Source organism: Sphaerodactylus townsendi, linkage group LG09, assembly GCF_021028975.2.
Source record: "Sphaerodactylus townsendi isolate TG3544 linkage group LG09, MPM_Stown_v2.3, whole genome shotgun sequence".
Classification (NCBI taxonomy): Eukaryota; Metazoa; Chordata; class Lepidosauria; order Squamata; family Sphaerodactylidae; genus Sphaerodactylus; species Sphaerodactylus townsendi.
The window spans coordinates 71,471,657-71,488,281 of NC_059433.1; the positions used below are offsets into that span (position 1 = coordinate 71,471,657).

At 48.2% G+C, this 16,625-nt stretch overlaps 1 protein-coding gene across 3 annotated transcripts in view; it reads right to left on the bottom strand.

The window, feature by feature from the left end:
* Window positions 1–16,625, bottom strand: part of EFR3A (EFR3 homolog A) — an 83,411-nt gene that overhangs the window by 6,395 nt on the left and 60,391 nt on the right. For 2 of the 3 annotated variants that reach the window (XM_048507625.1, XM_048507624.1), the window contains exons 16-19: window positions 14,775–14,936; window positions 12,023–12,154; window positions 10,937–11,004; window positions 10,325–10,452 (exon numbers count right to left, since the gene is read on the bottom strand). In XM_048507625.1, coding sequence (XP_048363582.1) covers window positions 10,325–10,452; window positions 10,937–11,004; window positions 12,023–12,154; window positions 14,775–14,936 — 490 coding nt within the window. Of the gene's footprint in view, window positions 1–637; window positions 689–10,324; window positions 10,453–10,936; window positions 11,005–12,022; window positions 12,155–14,774; window positions 14,937–16,625 lie in introns of all 3 variants that reach the window. The other variant, XM_048507626.1, reaches the window with a different exon arrangement.

The following is a 16,625-nucleotide window of genomic DNA, read 5'->3' on the forward strand; positions in this document are numbered from 1 at the left end:
ATTCCAGTATTTAGCTCTTCTTCATGCTCAGTCCTGCCAGAGATGTGTGTAACCAATTTTGGTTGCTACATTTGGGATTGTAAACTTCAGTTCCCAGAAAAAAAAGATTCTATCCTCTGCCCCCCTGGTTTTTCAGATGGGAGGATCAAACTTGGTTCTCCAGATTAGAATCCACTTGCTCTTAACCACTACACCACGTTGGCTCTCAAGGACACAGAGGTATTTTGGATTGTACCTCTGGGTTCAGAATCCTCTCTGTGCAACCTCCCACCTTCAGGCTGGGATACAGGGACTTCCTTATAGCACCAAGTAGATCTTAAGCTGGACTTGTAATTTGAAAGAGGGTTAGGCATTGACAATCCAAGGTGGACTGTTAATCCTTTAGGGAGGACTGGCATCAGTCCAGATGTGATGAAGCTGCAGGGAATGTACAAAGGAGGTCAACACAAGTAGTATGAACAGGCTGAACATAGAACTTGGAATACAGCTACAGTAGAATGGCACAGAGATAGCAGGAAACAAAGCGACACTGTTCACTTCCTACCTATGAGCCTACAGCGTATCGGGCTGCCTACGGATCCTACCGACAAGAGGAGGAAGCTACAATGAGGAGAAGCAGCCGCGGCTCAAAATTTACCTTTCGACTTGCGCCTGCGCTTATGAGGCTTTTTGCCAGACCGAAATAGAGCTAAAATTTCAAGAGGGACCGAAGGATAGAAAAAGAGAAGAACACTTTATGCAGAAGACCCAGCTAAAAGGTAGAAGGGAGGGGGGGGGGAGCTAGTCAAAAAGATTTGGAACAAGGGGTCTGGGCTTGTGCTTGCTTCATGAATGGCAGCTCCTCTGCCACTCATTTTGCGTGTTTTAAAAGAGTGTGGCAGTGACAGAGAGCAGAAGCGTGTCTGCGGCTTCAAGACTGAAGAATTCAAAACATCCACTGCATACGTGTCTGAATGTTACACTTTGGCCTCTTCCGCACATGCAGAATAATGAACATAAGAACATAAGAACTAGCCTGCTGGATCAGACCAGAGTCCATCTAGTCCAACTCTCTGCTACTCGCAGTGGCCCACCAGGTGCCTTTGGGAGCTCACGTGCAGGAGGTGAAAGCAATGGCCTTCCGCTGCTGCTGCTCCTGAGCACCTGGTCTGCTAAGGCATTTGCAATCTGAGATCAAGGAGGATCAAGATTGGTAGCCATAGATCGACTTCTCCATAAATCTGTCCAAGCCCCTTTTAAAGCTATCTAGGTTAGTGGCCATCACCACCTCCTGTGGCAGCATATTCCAAACACCAATCACACGTTGCGTGAAGAAGTGTTTCCTTTTATTAGTCCTAATTCTTCCCCCCAGCATTTTCAATGGATGCCCCCTGGTTCTAGTATTGTGAGAAAGAGAGAAAAATTTCTCTCTGTCAACATTTTCTACCCCATGCATAATTTTATAGACTTCAATCATATCCCCCCTCAGACGTCTCCTCTCCAAACTAAAGAGTCCCAAATGCACTTTCAATCCGCTTTCACAATTATTTGCAAGTGGATTTTGCTCTTCCGCACAGTAAAAACCAGCTGCAAAGTGCATTGGAAGCGGATTGAAAGTGCATCATTCTGCATGTGCGGAAGGGGCCGCTGATCCACTTTCAGCGAACTTCAATAATCATTTGCCAGTGGAGTTGCCCATTCCATACAGCAAAATCCAGTTGCAGATGGAATTGAAAGTGTGAAAGGATCAAAATGCCTTCCATTTTTCTGCCATACGTATCCATCAACCTCAGTGACACGAGTATACCGCCTCGGTGAGGTCTTGGAAGTGGTGGTGGAAAAGGGGCGGCCGCGACTCAACGCAGCCGCCATTGCTGCGGGTGGAAGGGACAGCCTCCGGGCGCGGCTGCCGCCTTCACAAGCCTCACGAGCCCACTGGGCTTGCAAGGCTTCCCATGCCTACTGAGCGTGCATACAGGCATTGGGGGCTCAGGTTGACGTCAGGGGAGGCTGGGCTAGGCAGCCTTTATAAGGCCAGGCCCGGCTCCACCACGTCCCCACTCTGTCTGAGCCAGTTGCGTTGCCCACCCACCCCTCCCTATTTTATGTGTTAATGCATACTTGGTTTTGCCATAGCTAGCGGCAGATTGCGAGTGGGGGACTGATCTTTCGTTTGGGGACAACAGGTGAGAGACCCGCTTAGATGGAACCTCCTTACGAGGTTGGGGGTAGAACAAGCCAACAGGGAGATATGCCCAGACGTGGGCTTCTATGGCTTGTGCCCCTGGCAGCAAGGAGTCTTCAGGAAGTGGCAACCGCCCCACTGGAATCTCAGGCCCCTTCTGCACACGCAAAATAATGCGCTTTCAATCCACTTTCAATGCTCTTTGCAGCTGTGCGGAATAGCAAAATCCACTTGCAAACTGTTATGAAACTGGATTGAAAATTATTCTTATTATTCTGCGTGTGCGGAAGGGGCCTCAGAAGCTGCTCCAACGTGTGCCAATTTTCCTCAGCAGGCGTGCGGGAGGAAAATTTAGGTGACTGGGGGACAGCATTTGGGCTGCCCAGCACACGGATCAGACCCCCATGCTGCGCCTTATGCTTAGTTTACCTTGAACCAATATTGTAATAAAAGGCTATGGCCAACCTTTTTCCCCTAATCAAAATGCTGTTGTTGTGGTATTAATTTAAGGAATAGAATGGGGGAGGATTATTAGTTACTTCCCTCAAACGGCAAGTGCCGTCAAGTTGCAGTCAACTTATAGCACCCCTGGAAGGTTTTCAAGGCAAGAGACATTCAGAGGTGGTTTGCCATAGCTAGCCTGTGCGTTGCGACCCTGGGCTTCCTTGGTGGTCGCCCACCCAAGTACTAACCAGGGCTTTCCTTCTGAAATGACCTCAGATTTGGATAGCCTGGGCTATCCAGTAAGAACTTAAGCCCGAAATATTTTAGCAAAACTTAAAGGGAAAACCCAACCCACAATACAACTGAGAAACATGTGTATGCTAACACACAAATATTTAACGTACATAATGTAAGGAATTCCATAGAAGCAGAAATAAAAGGCTTTTTGGGTGTAAAAGACCGTTTATTCAGACATCCTAGAAAGCTCACGTACACGCAGTGGCAGGAATAAGATCTCCCGCCAGAAGCACAGGTTATAACTCTGTCCATCCCATCCCCCCTCCCGGATTCCCATGGGAACGGAGGTCTCATCTCCCTCGCAGAGATAAGGTCTCCGCCGGAGAAGCTGGCCTATCGCCCGGGCTGTGGAATGTAGTCAAGGCCAGGCGGCTGACCCGCTCATCAACACCATTGAATCCTTTACACTCTGCCTCCCTTAAAAAAGACCTCTCCCCCCCAGGTTTGTGCGGAAAGGCGCGGTGGAAAGCAGAAATGAGGGCGGGGGCGTCAATATTTTCGGAATAAACCCATTGATTATACCCAGAGGAATACCCCACCCAAGAGACTAAATATTGTAAGCGTTTGCGATTAAAGCGAGAGTCCAGGATGGCGTCAATTTCGTAATGCTTGTGGCCATCAATTATAGTCGGTGGGGGTCTCTCCGGTGGGTCGTGCCAGGCATCGGAAACGGGAGCCTCCTTGAGTAAACTGGAATGGAAGACAGGATGGATATTACTAAGAGAGTTAGGCAAATCCAATCGGGCAGTGACATCATTAATAACTTTAGTAATCTGAAAAGGTCCCACAAATCTTTTGCCTAGTTTTGAAGATTTATGCACGTCTCTGAGATTTTTGGTAGACAAATACACCCAGGCGCCTACACGCAGAGGGAAATCCGAGCGGTGCTTATCCGCTTGCAGCTTTTGGGAGTCTTTAGCCTGTTGTAAGGCAGTCTGGACCATTTTCCACCCCTCGGCCAGAGATGAAATCCACTGCTGAAACTCTGGAGGATCCAATGCTTCCGCAGGTAGTTGCGGCAACGGCGGGAAGGAGCGACCGGACACAATTTCGAAGGGGGTCTTTTTTGTACTGCTATGAACCGCATTATTATAGGCGTATTCTGCAAACGGAATTAGCTCGCACCAATTGTCTTGGTGGTAGTTGGTGTAACAACGTAAATACTGCTCTAGGGTTCTGTTCGTTCTCTCCGACTCACCGTCACTTTGAACGTGGTAGGGGGCGGCAACCGCCGGGGCGGCCCCTAACAACCCTAGAAAAGCTTTCCAGAACTTTGAAATGAATTGGGGGCCGCGGTCGGAGACCACCTTAACGGGGGCGGAGTGTAGACGGTAAACATGCTGAATGAACAGACGCGCTAACTTAGGAGCGGAGGGGATGGAAGCACATGGGATGAAATGGGCTTGTTTAGAAAATAAGTCCACCACCACCCACAAGACCGTGTTGCCATGACTTTCTGGCAAATCTGTAATAAAATCCATGGAGATGACTTCCCAGGGGCGGGAGGCCACCGGGAGAGGTTTCAACAGACCATGGGGTTTTCCCGGAACGTTCTTGGCTTCTGCACAAACAGAGCAACCTTTAATATACGTCTCAATGTCCTTGCGCATCGCGCGCCACCAGAACTGACGGCGGGCCAAATGCAGAGTTTTTAGAAAGCCAAAATGTCCAGCCGAGCGGGCATCATGACAGGCCTCGAGAACCTGCTTACGGAGGGGGGGAGGCACGTACCAACAATCCCCCCGCCGCCAAACGGCATTCTCCAAACGCAATTGGGAGTCACCTTCCTCCGCCGGAGGCTCGCGCCGCCCCGCCTCCTCGAGTTCCCGTAGGAAAGGAGAGACCAGGCTGGGAATGGGCGGAGAAGGAGGAGTGGATGTCTGAGATCGGGTGACAGCCAGCCCCAATTGGGAGGGGGAGAGAACAGTGCGCGGAATGTCCCGTAAGGCAGCTCCACCCCCCTCCCCGGGTAGGCGCGAGAGCGCGTCAGCCAGTTTATTGGTTTTTCCGGGGGAAAAATGGACCGTGAAAGAGAAACGAGAAAAGAAATCGGCCCAACGAAATTGCTTCGCGGACATCTTGAGGGGGGTGGAGAGGGCGGCCAAGTTCTTGTGATCCGACCAAACTTGAAAGGGGTGTTTAGCCCCCTCCAGCCAGTGGCGCCAAGTGGAGAGTGCTACTTTGATGGCCGCAGTCTCTTTATCCCCTACAGTCCAGTTGAGTTCAGCACCGGAGAATTTCTTTGATAAATAAGCACACGGAACCAGCCTATCATCTTTATTTCTCTGCAACAGGGCTGCCCCAAGCGCTTTGTCCGAGGCATCCACGTGAACCACAAACGGGAGATCTGGGTCAGGGTGCTTCAGGATAGGTTCGGTAGTAAAAGCAGATTTTAAAAGCTGAAAGGCTGTCTGACATTCTTCAGACCAGGAAAGGGGGGCCCCGGGCTTGGCAGTCAGTGGATCTTTACCCTTAGTGCGTAAGAGGTCTGTGAGTGGGAGAGTCAGTTCAGCGAATTGGGGTATAAAGTCGCGATAAAAATTAGCAAAACCTAGAAAAGATTGGAGTTCCTTTCGGCTGGTAGGGGCAGGCCATTGGAGGACTGCATCAATCTTAGCAGGATCCATTTTTAGGCCCTCGGGCGAGATCCGGTAACCCAAATAGTCAATAGAGGTTTGGTGAAAACAGCATTTGGAAAGTTTGGCAAAGAGGGAGTTGTTGAGCAAACGTTTCAATACTTCTCGAACCAATGCTTCATGCTCCTCCATGGTTTGTGAATAAATTAAAACATCATCTAAGTACACCACTACTCCCTTGTACAATAAATCATGGAGAACTTCGTTGATAAGGGCCATAAAAGCTCCGGGGGCCCCACTTAACCCGAATGGCATTATTAAGTATTCAAACTGTCCAAACTTTGGTATTAAATGCAGTCAAGTGCTCATAGCCTCCAGCAATTCTATCCCTGTAGTAAGCTTCTCTCAAGTCCAACTTAGTAAAGATGCGTCCCTTACTTAATGCGTCTAAAAGATCCTTTGATTAATGGCAAAGGGTATTTATTGGACAAGGAGACTGCATTGAATCCTCGTCAATCTGTGCAGAGCCGTAAAGACCCATCTCTTTTTTTTACAAACAATACAGGAGCAGCATGTGTGTGTGTTTGGTATGCCCGCCGTATGAACTCGAACCGAGGTTCTTGTCTAAGAAGGCACGAAGTTCCTTCTCCTCATTGGGACTCATCTTGTTAGATTCTACCTTTGGGCAGTTAAGCCCCTGGCTGTAATGCGATTTTGCAGTCAGTGTCTCTGTCAGGGTGGCAACTGATCGCATTCTTACTCCTGAAATACTCTGGCTAAATCTTGGTAAGCTGGTGGAATGCTGGTAGAATCGGGAGCAATCGCTGATGAAGCCAGGGGGGGGGGTGCGTCAGGAGAAGCCCGAGTTTTCCCCCCAATTCGTATGTTCACCGCCCGGGGAGGGTCAGTGAATTCTAAGATCCTTTCTTTCCAAATGAGATTTTACGGTTCCATGCAACAGCAACCATGGCATGCTCACGACTATGGCGGGTTCGTCCACAAGCGCCAGAATAAAACTAATTTTCTCCCAATGGTCGGTAGGAGAACAGGTTGCGTTTTGAACTGGGCCGGTCAGCCAGCTCCCGAGAGGACTGCCCGTCCATTTGGGTGAATGGTATGGAAGGCTTAGCCAGGGGGGACTTGAATCTGAACCTGGCTCCTCAGCCACCTATAGGGCCGCATTAAGCAATGGGAGCAGCCAGAGTCCACAAGGGCTGAGGCTATAATACGAGTATGCTTAGAGGGGTTGGCCAGAAACGCTTGGATTGTAATGGGAGCGCTGCCTTCACTCACAGCGTCTGGAGTCGAACCCATGTCCATGGGGAGCTGAAGAAAGGCAAACAGCTGCTTCCCCCTCCTCTGGGTAGCCTTCGATGGCACTGCCTTAGGCGAGCCTGTTAAAGAGGCGGCCAGGATTTGCGTGGTGGCTTGGCGAAGATGGGAGTGCTTGTAGCCCGGCGGGCCAGTTGGCTTCTGTTTTTTCGGGCAGTTGGTGGCCAGATGACCTGGTCCTCCGCGGTAAAGACACAATCCCAGTCGGCGGCGGCAATCGGAGGTAATAGTCGGTAGGGGCGGCTGAAGCTTGGCGAGCATTGCCGCAGTGGTGGTGGCCAGTGAAAAGGGTTTTGGGCGTGGGCAGCCTCCGGCCGCGAGCGTACTCCATACGAGGCGCCACCTGGGATCCCAATTCGATCCAATCAACAATAGTCGCGGGGGGATCTGAATTAAAAACACCGTTCCACGCAGCTTACCGTCAACAGCATCCGAGAAGTATTCACATTTCATGCGCTCAGGCCACTCAGGAGGGAGTCGGGCAGCATCCGCACGAAATTCACGGGCAAATTCTGCAAGCGGACGGTTGCCTTGCCAGATAGACTTGATGTGAATGCGGATAGCTTCATTTTTCAGCACCCAGATCTTGGAGGCGAGCCCTTAAGGCTTGGAGGAACGCGGAGCACCGTGCGAGTATCTTCATCTTGCAGAGTTTAAAAGAGTCACAAAACCCGGTCGGCTGCTGCCCCATCCAGGACTGAGCCGATGTCCCGTATTTTTTCGCGCTCAGACCGATATAAATCGTCATAGTCCTCCCATGTGAGCATCGAGTTGCAAGATGAAGTAAAGGGGAAGTTTGGAAGCGGTCCCCATCGAAGCAGGCAGGTATTGGAGGTCTGTAATATCCCCTCTCCACGGCCCTTAAAGCCCACAGGGGCGGCCCGATTCGCGCCAGGGGGGGCCGGAATCGGTGGAAGTGGAAGGTACCAACGCCCGGTGCCGCTGGCGTTCTGGTAAGAGCCGGTCCTTGGATGCTTAGGACCCAACAGCATTAAGCCCCTCTGGCGCCCGGCTGTACCCATTGACAGCGTAGACTCCAACAGGTTGTCCTGTTCTGCAGCTTCTTCAAGTTCCCTCTCCAAGGCAGCCAGCTCTCTCTCCTTGCGAGTCAATGCGTCCTGGTGCGCGTGCAAAGCTACTTTCTCTCGTTCCAATTTAAGAAAGAATTTATCTCGTTGAACAGCTGCAGTAAGTTCACTTTAACGTACGCATGAGCCTGAAGCAGCTTTTCGTTGGCCGCTGTAAGTCCAGTTTGGAGTGTTCCAGGACTTTATCATGGACGGATAGATTCTCGCACATATTGCCGTTACAGCATATCTTTGAAAGCGCGCAGTCCAATTCGAGTTGGACTTCTTTGCTTTGCTGTTCCCGGTCTCTTTGCAGGATTTCCGCGCTCTTACTGCAGCTGTTCTGGATTCCTCTTCCCATAGCTGGCGTTCACGGGCCCATGCTTCTTGGGCATCACCAAGTGAGCGCACTTGCTCATCCCAGCTCTCTCGCGATGGGAGAGAGGAATAGATCCGGCTGTTAGTGCAGGCTTTCTTGGGACTCCCTCTTCATCTGAGCGCGGGGCGTCGTGCCCACCGGTGGCTCCACGGGGCATCTCAGGTGCAGCCGCTGGTCCGGGATCTAAGGGGAGGTCCGATGGGAAGGCAGTGCGGATACCCCTCCCAAACCCCTGGTATAGTCCCAGTTTCACCGGTGGTCTTGGGGCCGGGCCCCAGTGCTATGCCCGCGGTGGATCTTTGGGAGCATCACCAAAATAAGAGGTCAGGAATCGTTCAATGGACTCCTGTGTTTACCCACGCGCAAGAAAGGTGGTCAGGCCCGTCTCCTCCGTGACAGGTTGCATCACAGGGTTTGTAATCCATCACGAAAACGGGTAGATGCCCGATCTGGCTTTCGATCCATGAACTGGCGCCCCAAACGACTCATGCTTAAGTCCCCATGGTGATCTTCTCGTCCCTCGTTCCAGCGGAGTAAGGGAAGACTTCGTGCTGATCTGAGGGCGGGAAAGAGTCACCAGCGAGACCAGCTCTCCCGCCCGGTTCCTCTAGATCCAGAAGGGACAGCTCGGAGCCCACTTTGGGGGCGACCGAACCTTCCACAGGAACCTTCAACCTCTCCATGCCGAGACACCAGAGGTCCACTGCACCAGGAAAATAGGTGAGCGATTGATTCCTGCCACAGTGTATGGACTTCCATAGAAGCAAGAAGCAAAAGGCTTTTTGGGTGTAAAAGACAGTTTATTCAGACATCCTAGAAAGCTCACGTACACGCAGTGGCAGGAATAAGATCTCCCGCCAGAAGCACAGGTTATAACTCTGTCCATCCCATCCCCCCTCCTGGATTCCCATGGGAACGGAGGTCTCATCTCCCTCGCAGAGATAAGGTCTCCGCCGGAGAAGCTGGCCTATCGCCCGGGCTGTGGAATGTAGTCAAGGCCAGGCGGCTGACCCGCTCATCAACACCATTGAATCCTTTACACATAAATGATAAACCTACATGAAAACATTGCAGGTCTAAATCCTGTAGGTTTAACCCATGTACAATAATGGGCGTTTTCCCACTTACCTTTGCTGCTCTTTGCTGTGTGCTACTCTCAGCACGCGGCATCTCTGGTGCGCGCCCGGGCATCCCCACAAACCCACGCTCTCTGCGAGGTAATCAAAAGGCGCTGTTTCAAGGAGCGCCAGGGATGCCGCACGCTGAGGGGGCACGAGAGCAGCAGCGTCGGGGCGGCTGCGTTGTTGCCGCTCCTGTAGTGAGGAGTGCCAGGGGACCCCGCGCTACTTGAGGAGAGTAGCGCGGGGCTTAAGGTAAGTGGGGAAAGGGCCAATGTTAACTATCTAAACATTAAAGACAGAAAGTAACATCAGGGGGAAAAATCAAATGCACAGTCATGAAATCAAATGAACAAGTTCAAAACCCAACGTACACAGTTACATAGTCTAATGCGCATTTATATGTATTAAATATTTATATGTTAGCATACACATGTTTTTCAGTGGGTTGAAGACATTGTATAGTGATTTGGGTTTTGCCTTTTCAATTTTGCTGTTCTGATACAGTAGACTTTTGCTTTGAAATATTTTAGCAACACGTTAAGGTAACTGACAAGCAAGATATAAAGAGAATTAGCTCCATCTAGCTCTGAGAAGAAGCACCAGCAGGTACTATGGTAGTGCAAATTATTCTATGTAATTCAGCCTCATGCATCTTAAAGAGGTAAAGAACATAAGAACAAGCCAGCTGGATCAGACCAGAGTCCATCTAGTCCAGCTCTCTGCTACTCGCAGTGGCCCACCAGGTGCCTTTGGGAACTCACATGCAGGATGTGAAAGCAATGGTCTTCTGCTGCTGCTGCTCTCAAGCACCTGGACTGTTAAGGCATTTGCAATCTCAGATCAAAGAGGATCAAAATTGGTAGCCATAAATCGACTTCTCCATAAATCTGCCCAAGCCCCCTTTTAAAGCTTTTAAAGAAACATGTGGACGGTCAAATTCTCACCAGTCACGAGCGGAACGTATGGCACCAATAGTCTCTCGACACAGTAGCCGCTGCCGCCAAGCGATTCGGCCATTTGGTTGGTCAGAAAAAACAAGTTGGTTTCTTCTTTCTCGAGGGACTTTGGGAGACTGAAAGACATATTGAGCCCTTATTAATTAATTAATTAATTACCAATGAATAACCACAGTCTGGTGGTTTTAGCTCCTAACAATTCACTCACATCTGTGGCTGGCATCTTCACAGGCATGCCATGGTAAGAATTATTTCTCTCCATGGCACAGTGTGGAGTGACACACAACTGTTGGTTGACTCTAGACATGAAAGCCTTCGACAAATACTCAAAAGGGTGATTTCTGCTCATTCCCCCTAGAACTGCATTCCTTTGCCCTGTTCCCAACTTGGTCCCAAATGGTGACACAACTCCTCTGGAGCTGCCAGGAAGGGACTGCGAAAAGATCTGTTCTATGAACTTTTTGGGGTTATGAGCTCCTAGATCCAAGCCATTAGGTTTAGGTGTCAAGCAAATCTATTATCCAGACACTGTTGCCTAGTTTGGGGCACAATCTTGCTGGAAGCAAATGCATACTATCCCGATTTAAAGGAGTTGCATACCTGCACTTCTCTCTGAAAATGGTTTCTGGTAAAAAATACGGTGCTTCTAACGTTCTGGTTTCAATGACCTACAAAGCAAACAGAAAACCAAGAGGACCTGAACAAAGCACGTGACCGTGGTCTTGATTTGCATCTCATTTCAGAATCTCTACAGATTTGCAAATGTGGAAATATGCCCACAATTGGTTCAGACAAGAGGGTCGCTTTCCCTTGACCTTTGATTCATAATCAGAAAGGCGGAGTGGATTTTCTACCACATTCCTGTGGTGGTCCAGAATTTCTCTTTGTGCTTCATTTTACAGATGCTGGGGTAACTAAGAGAATATCTACAAATAATTCTGGAGTGGTGGCATTTGGTGAGCCCTGCTGTTCATTTGGAATGTCCCTCCCTTTCTCTGTGTTACTGATGCGTACGTGTGCATTAACGAAACAAGCGAAGCCCCACATTATATTCCAATTATCATTATTTTTTGAATTAATTTCAAAAAATTCCTTTGTTTTCTCTTTACAATCTGTCACAATTCCACTCTCCTATTTGGCTGTTTCATTTTCATACTAACTGGTTTATGGTCTGATATAAATATAGTCTGAATCTCTACCTTTTTGGCCCAGTTTGTAAAATTTGGTGAGGTTAGAATCACATCTAATCTTGACCACATTTTATGTCTGTCAGAGTAGAATGTATAGTCTTTTTTCTTTGGATTTTTGTGTCTCCATATGTCTGTTAAATTAAATCTTTGTAATCCTTCAAAAAAATTTTTTTAGGTAGTTTTCCTTGTTCTATATTAATTGGTATTTTTTTCTTGGTATTTTTTTATCCATCTCAGGGTTTATCATTCCATTCATGTCTCCTAGTACCAATAGACCTTCATATTCATGGGAAATATTCAATATTCTATCAAATATCATTACTGATGCATACGTGTGCATTAACGAAACAAGCAAAGTCCAACCTGACAGCATCACAGGACAAATCTGATCATTTTATGCCATGTGCCCATCCTGAACATCTGGATTTTGCTTTAGTCAAAATACAGAGGCAGGTTCTGCTGTTGCCCACATAAGAGTCCAAATAGGTTGTTGTACCTTACTAATATGCTGGCAGAAAGCAGGAACAGCAATCATTTGGCTCAGGAAGTTCAGATAAGCTGCAACCACTGCCATCACACTGCAACGATGGAACATGGGCAGATTGTCTTCATTAAGGATTGCGACGTCCTTTCGTTAAAAGCAAAAAGAGAACAAGGTCATTTGTATAGAATCCTGACACTTCATTGCTCAACAAAGGTGCAGCATTATAAAGGGTTGTGTCAGGTATGATCTCTAGGGGAAAGATGACACTATATAAGAATGTTAACCCCATGAAGAAATCAAGCTATTGAGAATCGGTATACTGAGGAAGATACCTTCGAAAACGCATTCAGACGCGTGGTGCGATTCTATACAGGATTCTCATTTTCTATGTACCATCTATGAATAGACTCAAGGCACAGGAGATATCAGCTCTGTTGTGAAGTTCCAATTGGGAATTACAAAAGAATGGAGATATAAAATTTCCGTTGGAATTGAACAGTGTGGTCTCATATGGACTTGTGAATAATTGTTTGTCAATACAGTTGGTGAAAATTTGTGAAGTTCCATTTTGAAACCATACAAAATATGGACATATTATAAAAATTTTTGGAACTCATTAGTTTGAAGTCTCATATGGACCTTTGTCACCATATCTTGAATGAAATTATGAAATTGTACATTGATATGATTGATTGACACTGGCACTTGATATATATTATGCACTTTAATTCTTTCATTGTAGTATATTAGAGCAGGGATAGCATTAGTGTAAGTGGATTTACAGGTGTGCAATAACAATGAAAAAATAACCTTGAACAAATGTTGCTTTGAATTGTTTATTACAAATGATCGCTACATACAAATCCAGGTCAGTGTGCCAATTTTGATTTTTTTTGAGTTAATCGGTTCTATCACATTATCCAGGCCCAACAGTAGCCAACGGGGGGGGGGGTGTGTGTGCGATGCCCTGGGTGGAGCTGTGGTGGGGGCATGGTGGGGGTGTGGCGGGGCAGGGTGTGGAGGGACAGGCGCTGCTGCAGCAGGGGCGCAGTGTGCATACCCCGGGTGCAGTTTCCTTCGGTCCGTCCCTGAGGCCCAAGGCCACACCTGAGCAGGGGGGAAACATCCTTTCATATACCTATCTGTCATATGTTAATGTGGCTTTTGTTCTTAATCACTGTGCTTGTTAAGTAGGTGACCTCGCCAAGGGCCTCCGGAAGGGGGGAGGTGCAGAAGCTTCCGGCAGAAGACTATCGCTTGGCCTTGAAACACTCAGAACTCCATAATAAAGCTTTTCACATCTTGTTGTTTTATTAATCTGTGGGAAGATGGGAGGGGGTGTTCGAGCAGGAAAAGAAGGGAATAAATGTGTGTGTAGGAGCCAGGATCCCCAGATCTGGCTTCTTGCCGTTTGAGTACTTGCTGACAACCCAATAAAGACTTCTGATTACATATCCAGAGTCCTCCCTATTGATCACTGTACCAAGACCTAACAGTTGCAAGGAATGAAACTGAAATTCTCAGGCTCCTAAATCTTTAATCCTAGAATATGAGCAATGTTAGATTTTCAACCTTTTTTCACCAGTGGAAAGGATCACTGAAGGATGGGTGAGCAACAGAAGTGGCAAGAACTCTAGCCAGATATTGGGTCTTTATCTGGAATGTGGTAACTTGCAGTGAGTGGAACAGGCCTTAGAAACTTGTAGGAGGAATGAGGGATCCCTGCGCTAGCTTGTATTACGTGCTGCCACGTTGCTTCGGACTTAGGGCGACCCTATGAATTCATGACCTCCAAGATGTCCTAATAACCATGACGGATTTGCTCAGATCTTGCCCAGCTGAGACCCATTCAACTATTTTGAGTGATTCTCTTCATGCACCGAGTGCACACATCTTCAGTAGGGTCTCATGCTTGTTCTACATAGCGTTCAGCAGAGGCCAATTTACTGGTGGTTCCTGGCCCCTCAATGATGCGGCTGGCCTCCACTCGGGCCAGGGCCTTCTCAGCCTTGGCCCCTGCCTGGTGGAACACTCTCCCTCCAGCTGACCAGGCCCTGCGGGATCTTGGTGAATTCTGCAGGGCCTGTAAGACTGAGTTGTTCCACCGGGCTTTTGGAGTGCCCAGTCACTGATTGAGGTGCCCCTTCTACTCCTCTGGTTTCGGTGACCCCTTGCCATCTAGGGGACCCACTTTTTTGTTCTGTTTCCCCCTCCTTGGGAGGGTTTAATTTGGGTTTTGCTGACGCCATTTTTTATTGAATCTACCGCTGTGTTTTAAATTTAAACTATTTTAACTTAATGGGGTTTTGTTTGTATATATTATATGTAGAATCTGTGTTGTCAACCGCCCAGAGCCCTCCGGGGGTTGGGCGGGATAAAAATCCCATAAATAAATAAATAAATAAATTGGGCTATGGAATGGGGCTACCTGGGTGGCACAGAAGGCATGCTTTTCTTGGGCAGGCAGGACTGTACCATTATGTAGAGCCCCTCTAGAATAAAGCCATCTGCTTTTTACTGGTGAACGGAAGAGCTGTGCATTGGCAGGGTAATTCTGATGTTTCAATTATTGCCATCTGGGCTAGAAAAGAAGGCTGGGTAAACTTTTTTTGGGGAAAAACCTAAGAAAATGAAAGGAAAGGTTCTGAAGACATAAAATTATGAATGGAGCATGGACAGTAAACTTGTGGAGGGCTGCAAGATCAGAATCTTGGCAATATGGATTCTGTTCACAAACTCATCTAGGCGGCCATCCAGTCCTCACCTGCAATGCTATGGCCACTCGGATGAGGTCAATGACCACTTCTTCACTGGCTAGTTCAATAGTAATGAGGGCCAGGGTTGTATATAGCAGTTCAAAGTTCTTCTGGACATTGTCTTCCTCTTTACAACCCAAGTAGACATGCCTGTACAGCTGCTGGCCACACTACAAAGGACAGAAAGCAAGAGGTCTATCTCAAACGTATGGACCATTTCAAAATAGAAAGCAACTCAGTTAACACTGAAAAATGTTATCAGAGCCACTAAGGAACAATTAGAAGAAGAAGAAGAAGAAGAAGAAGAAGAAGAAGAAGAAGAAGAAGAAGAAGAAGAAGAAGAAGAAGAAGAAGAAGAAGAAGAAGCAGCAGCAGCAGCAGCAGCAGCAGCAGCAGCAGCAGACTCAAAGGGGCTTACAAACTCCTTTCCCTTCCCCCCTCACAACAAACACCCAGTGAAGTAGGTGGGGCTGAGAGAGCTCTGAAGAACTGTGCCTAGCCCAAGGTCGCCCAGCTGGCGTGTGTTGGAGTGCACAGGCTAATCTAGTTCACCAGATAAGGCTCCACAGCTCAAGTGGCAGAGTGGGGAATCAAACCTGGTTCTCCAGATTAGAATGCACCTGCACCATGCTGGGAATGTTTTAATCATTATACAGTTTGTATTTTACTCTTTTTTGCTGTCAAGTCACAGTTGATTTATGGCAACCCCACAGGATTTTCAATGAAGGGAAAGGTTCTCAATGAAGGGAAAGGAGCAGCAGTGGCGTAGGAGGTTAAGAGCTCATGTAGCTAATCTGGAGGAACCGGGTTTGATTCCCAGCTCTGCTGCCTGAGCTGTGGAGGCTTATCTGGGGGATTCAGATTAGCCTGTGCACTCCCACACACGCCAGCTGGGTGACCTTAGGGTAGCCACAGCTTTTCGGAGCTCTCTCAGCCCCACTCACCTCACAGGGTGTTTGTTGTGAGGGGGGAAGGGCAAGGAGATTGTAAGCCCCTTTGAGTCTCCTGCAGGAGAGAAAAGGGGGATAGAAATCCAAACTCTTCTTCTCTTCTTCTCAAGAGATGTCCAGAGGTGGGTTTGTCTTTATGTGCCTCTGTATCATCCCCTTCGTATTCCGTGATGGTCTCACATTAACAAATCAAACAACCCAACAGTCTCCCCTCCAAATATTTCCCAGGGTTGAGGCTGAGAGTGTGTGACTAGGCCAAGGTCACCCAGCAAGTTTCCGAGGCAGAGTGGGGATTCAAACCTGGGTTTCTCAGTTCTTAATCCGACACCTTAATCACCACATCATGCTGGCTCTCTTTTACTAAAAGTGTAACATACCCACAGCAGAAAGGGCCATTAAGTTGCAGCAGAAATATGGTAGGAGATGTTCAGAGGTGGGGCACCACTGCCCACTTCTGCGTTACCCCCTGGATTTTCTTGGTGGTCCCTCCTCCAAATCCTAACCAGGACCCATAGCCATAGTGAGGGGGAACTGTGCCCAGGGCACGTGTGTGCCCTACGCCCCTGCCAACCCCTGACTGCCCCAGAATGCCCCCGCACTGGCTCACGCCCGGTGCAAGATGCCCCCCTATCCTCTGGGCGCTATGCCACTGCCAGGACCAACCTTGCTTAGCTTCTGAGATCAGACAATATCAGGCTAGCCTGGGCCATCCATACTGACTGCAAAATTAGGAGCCCAATGGCACCTTAATGTCTAACAAAAGTTATTCTACATGAGATTTCATGGATCAGTGCTCACTTTACCAAATGCATAACATGCATAGCAGACCAAGTTGTATTTTTTTTGGCCATCTTGGAAAATGGGCAATTTGTAAACTATCAGAATGTTTTTTGCATTAGTTGGCTATGT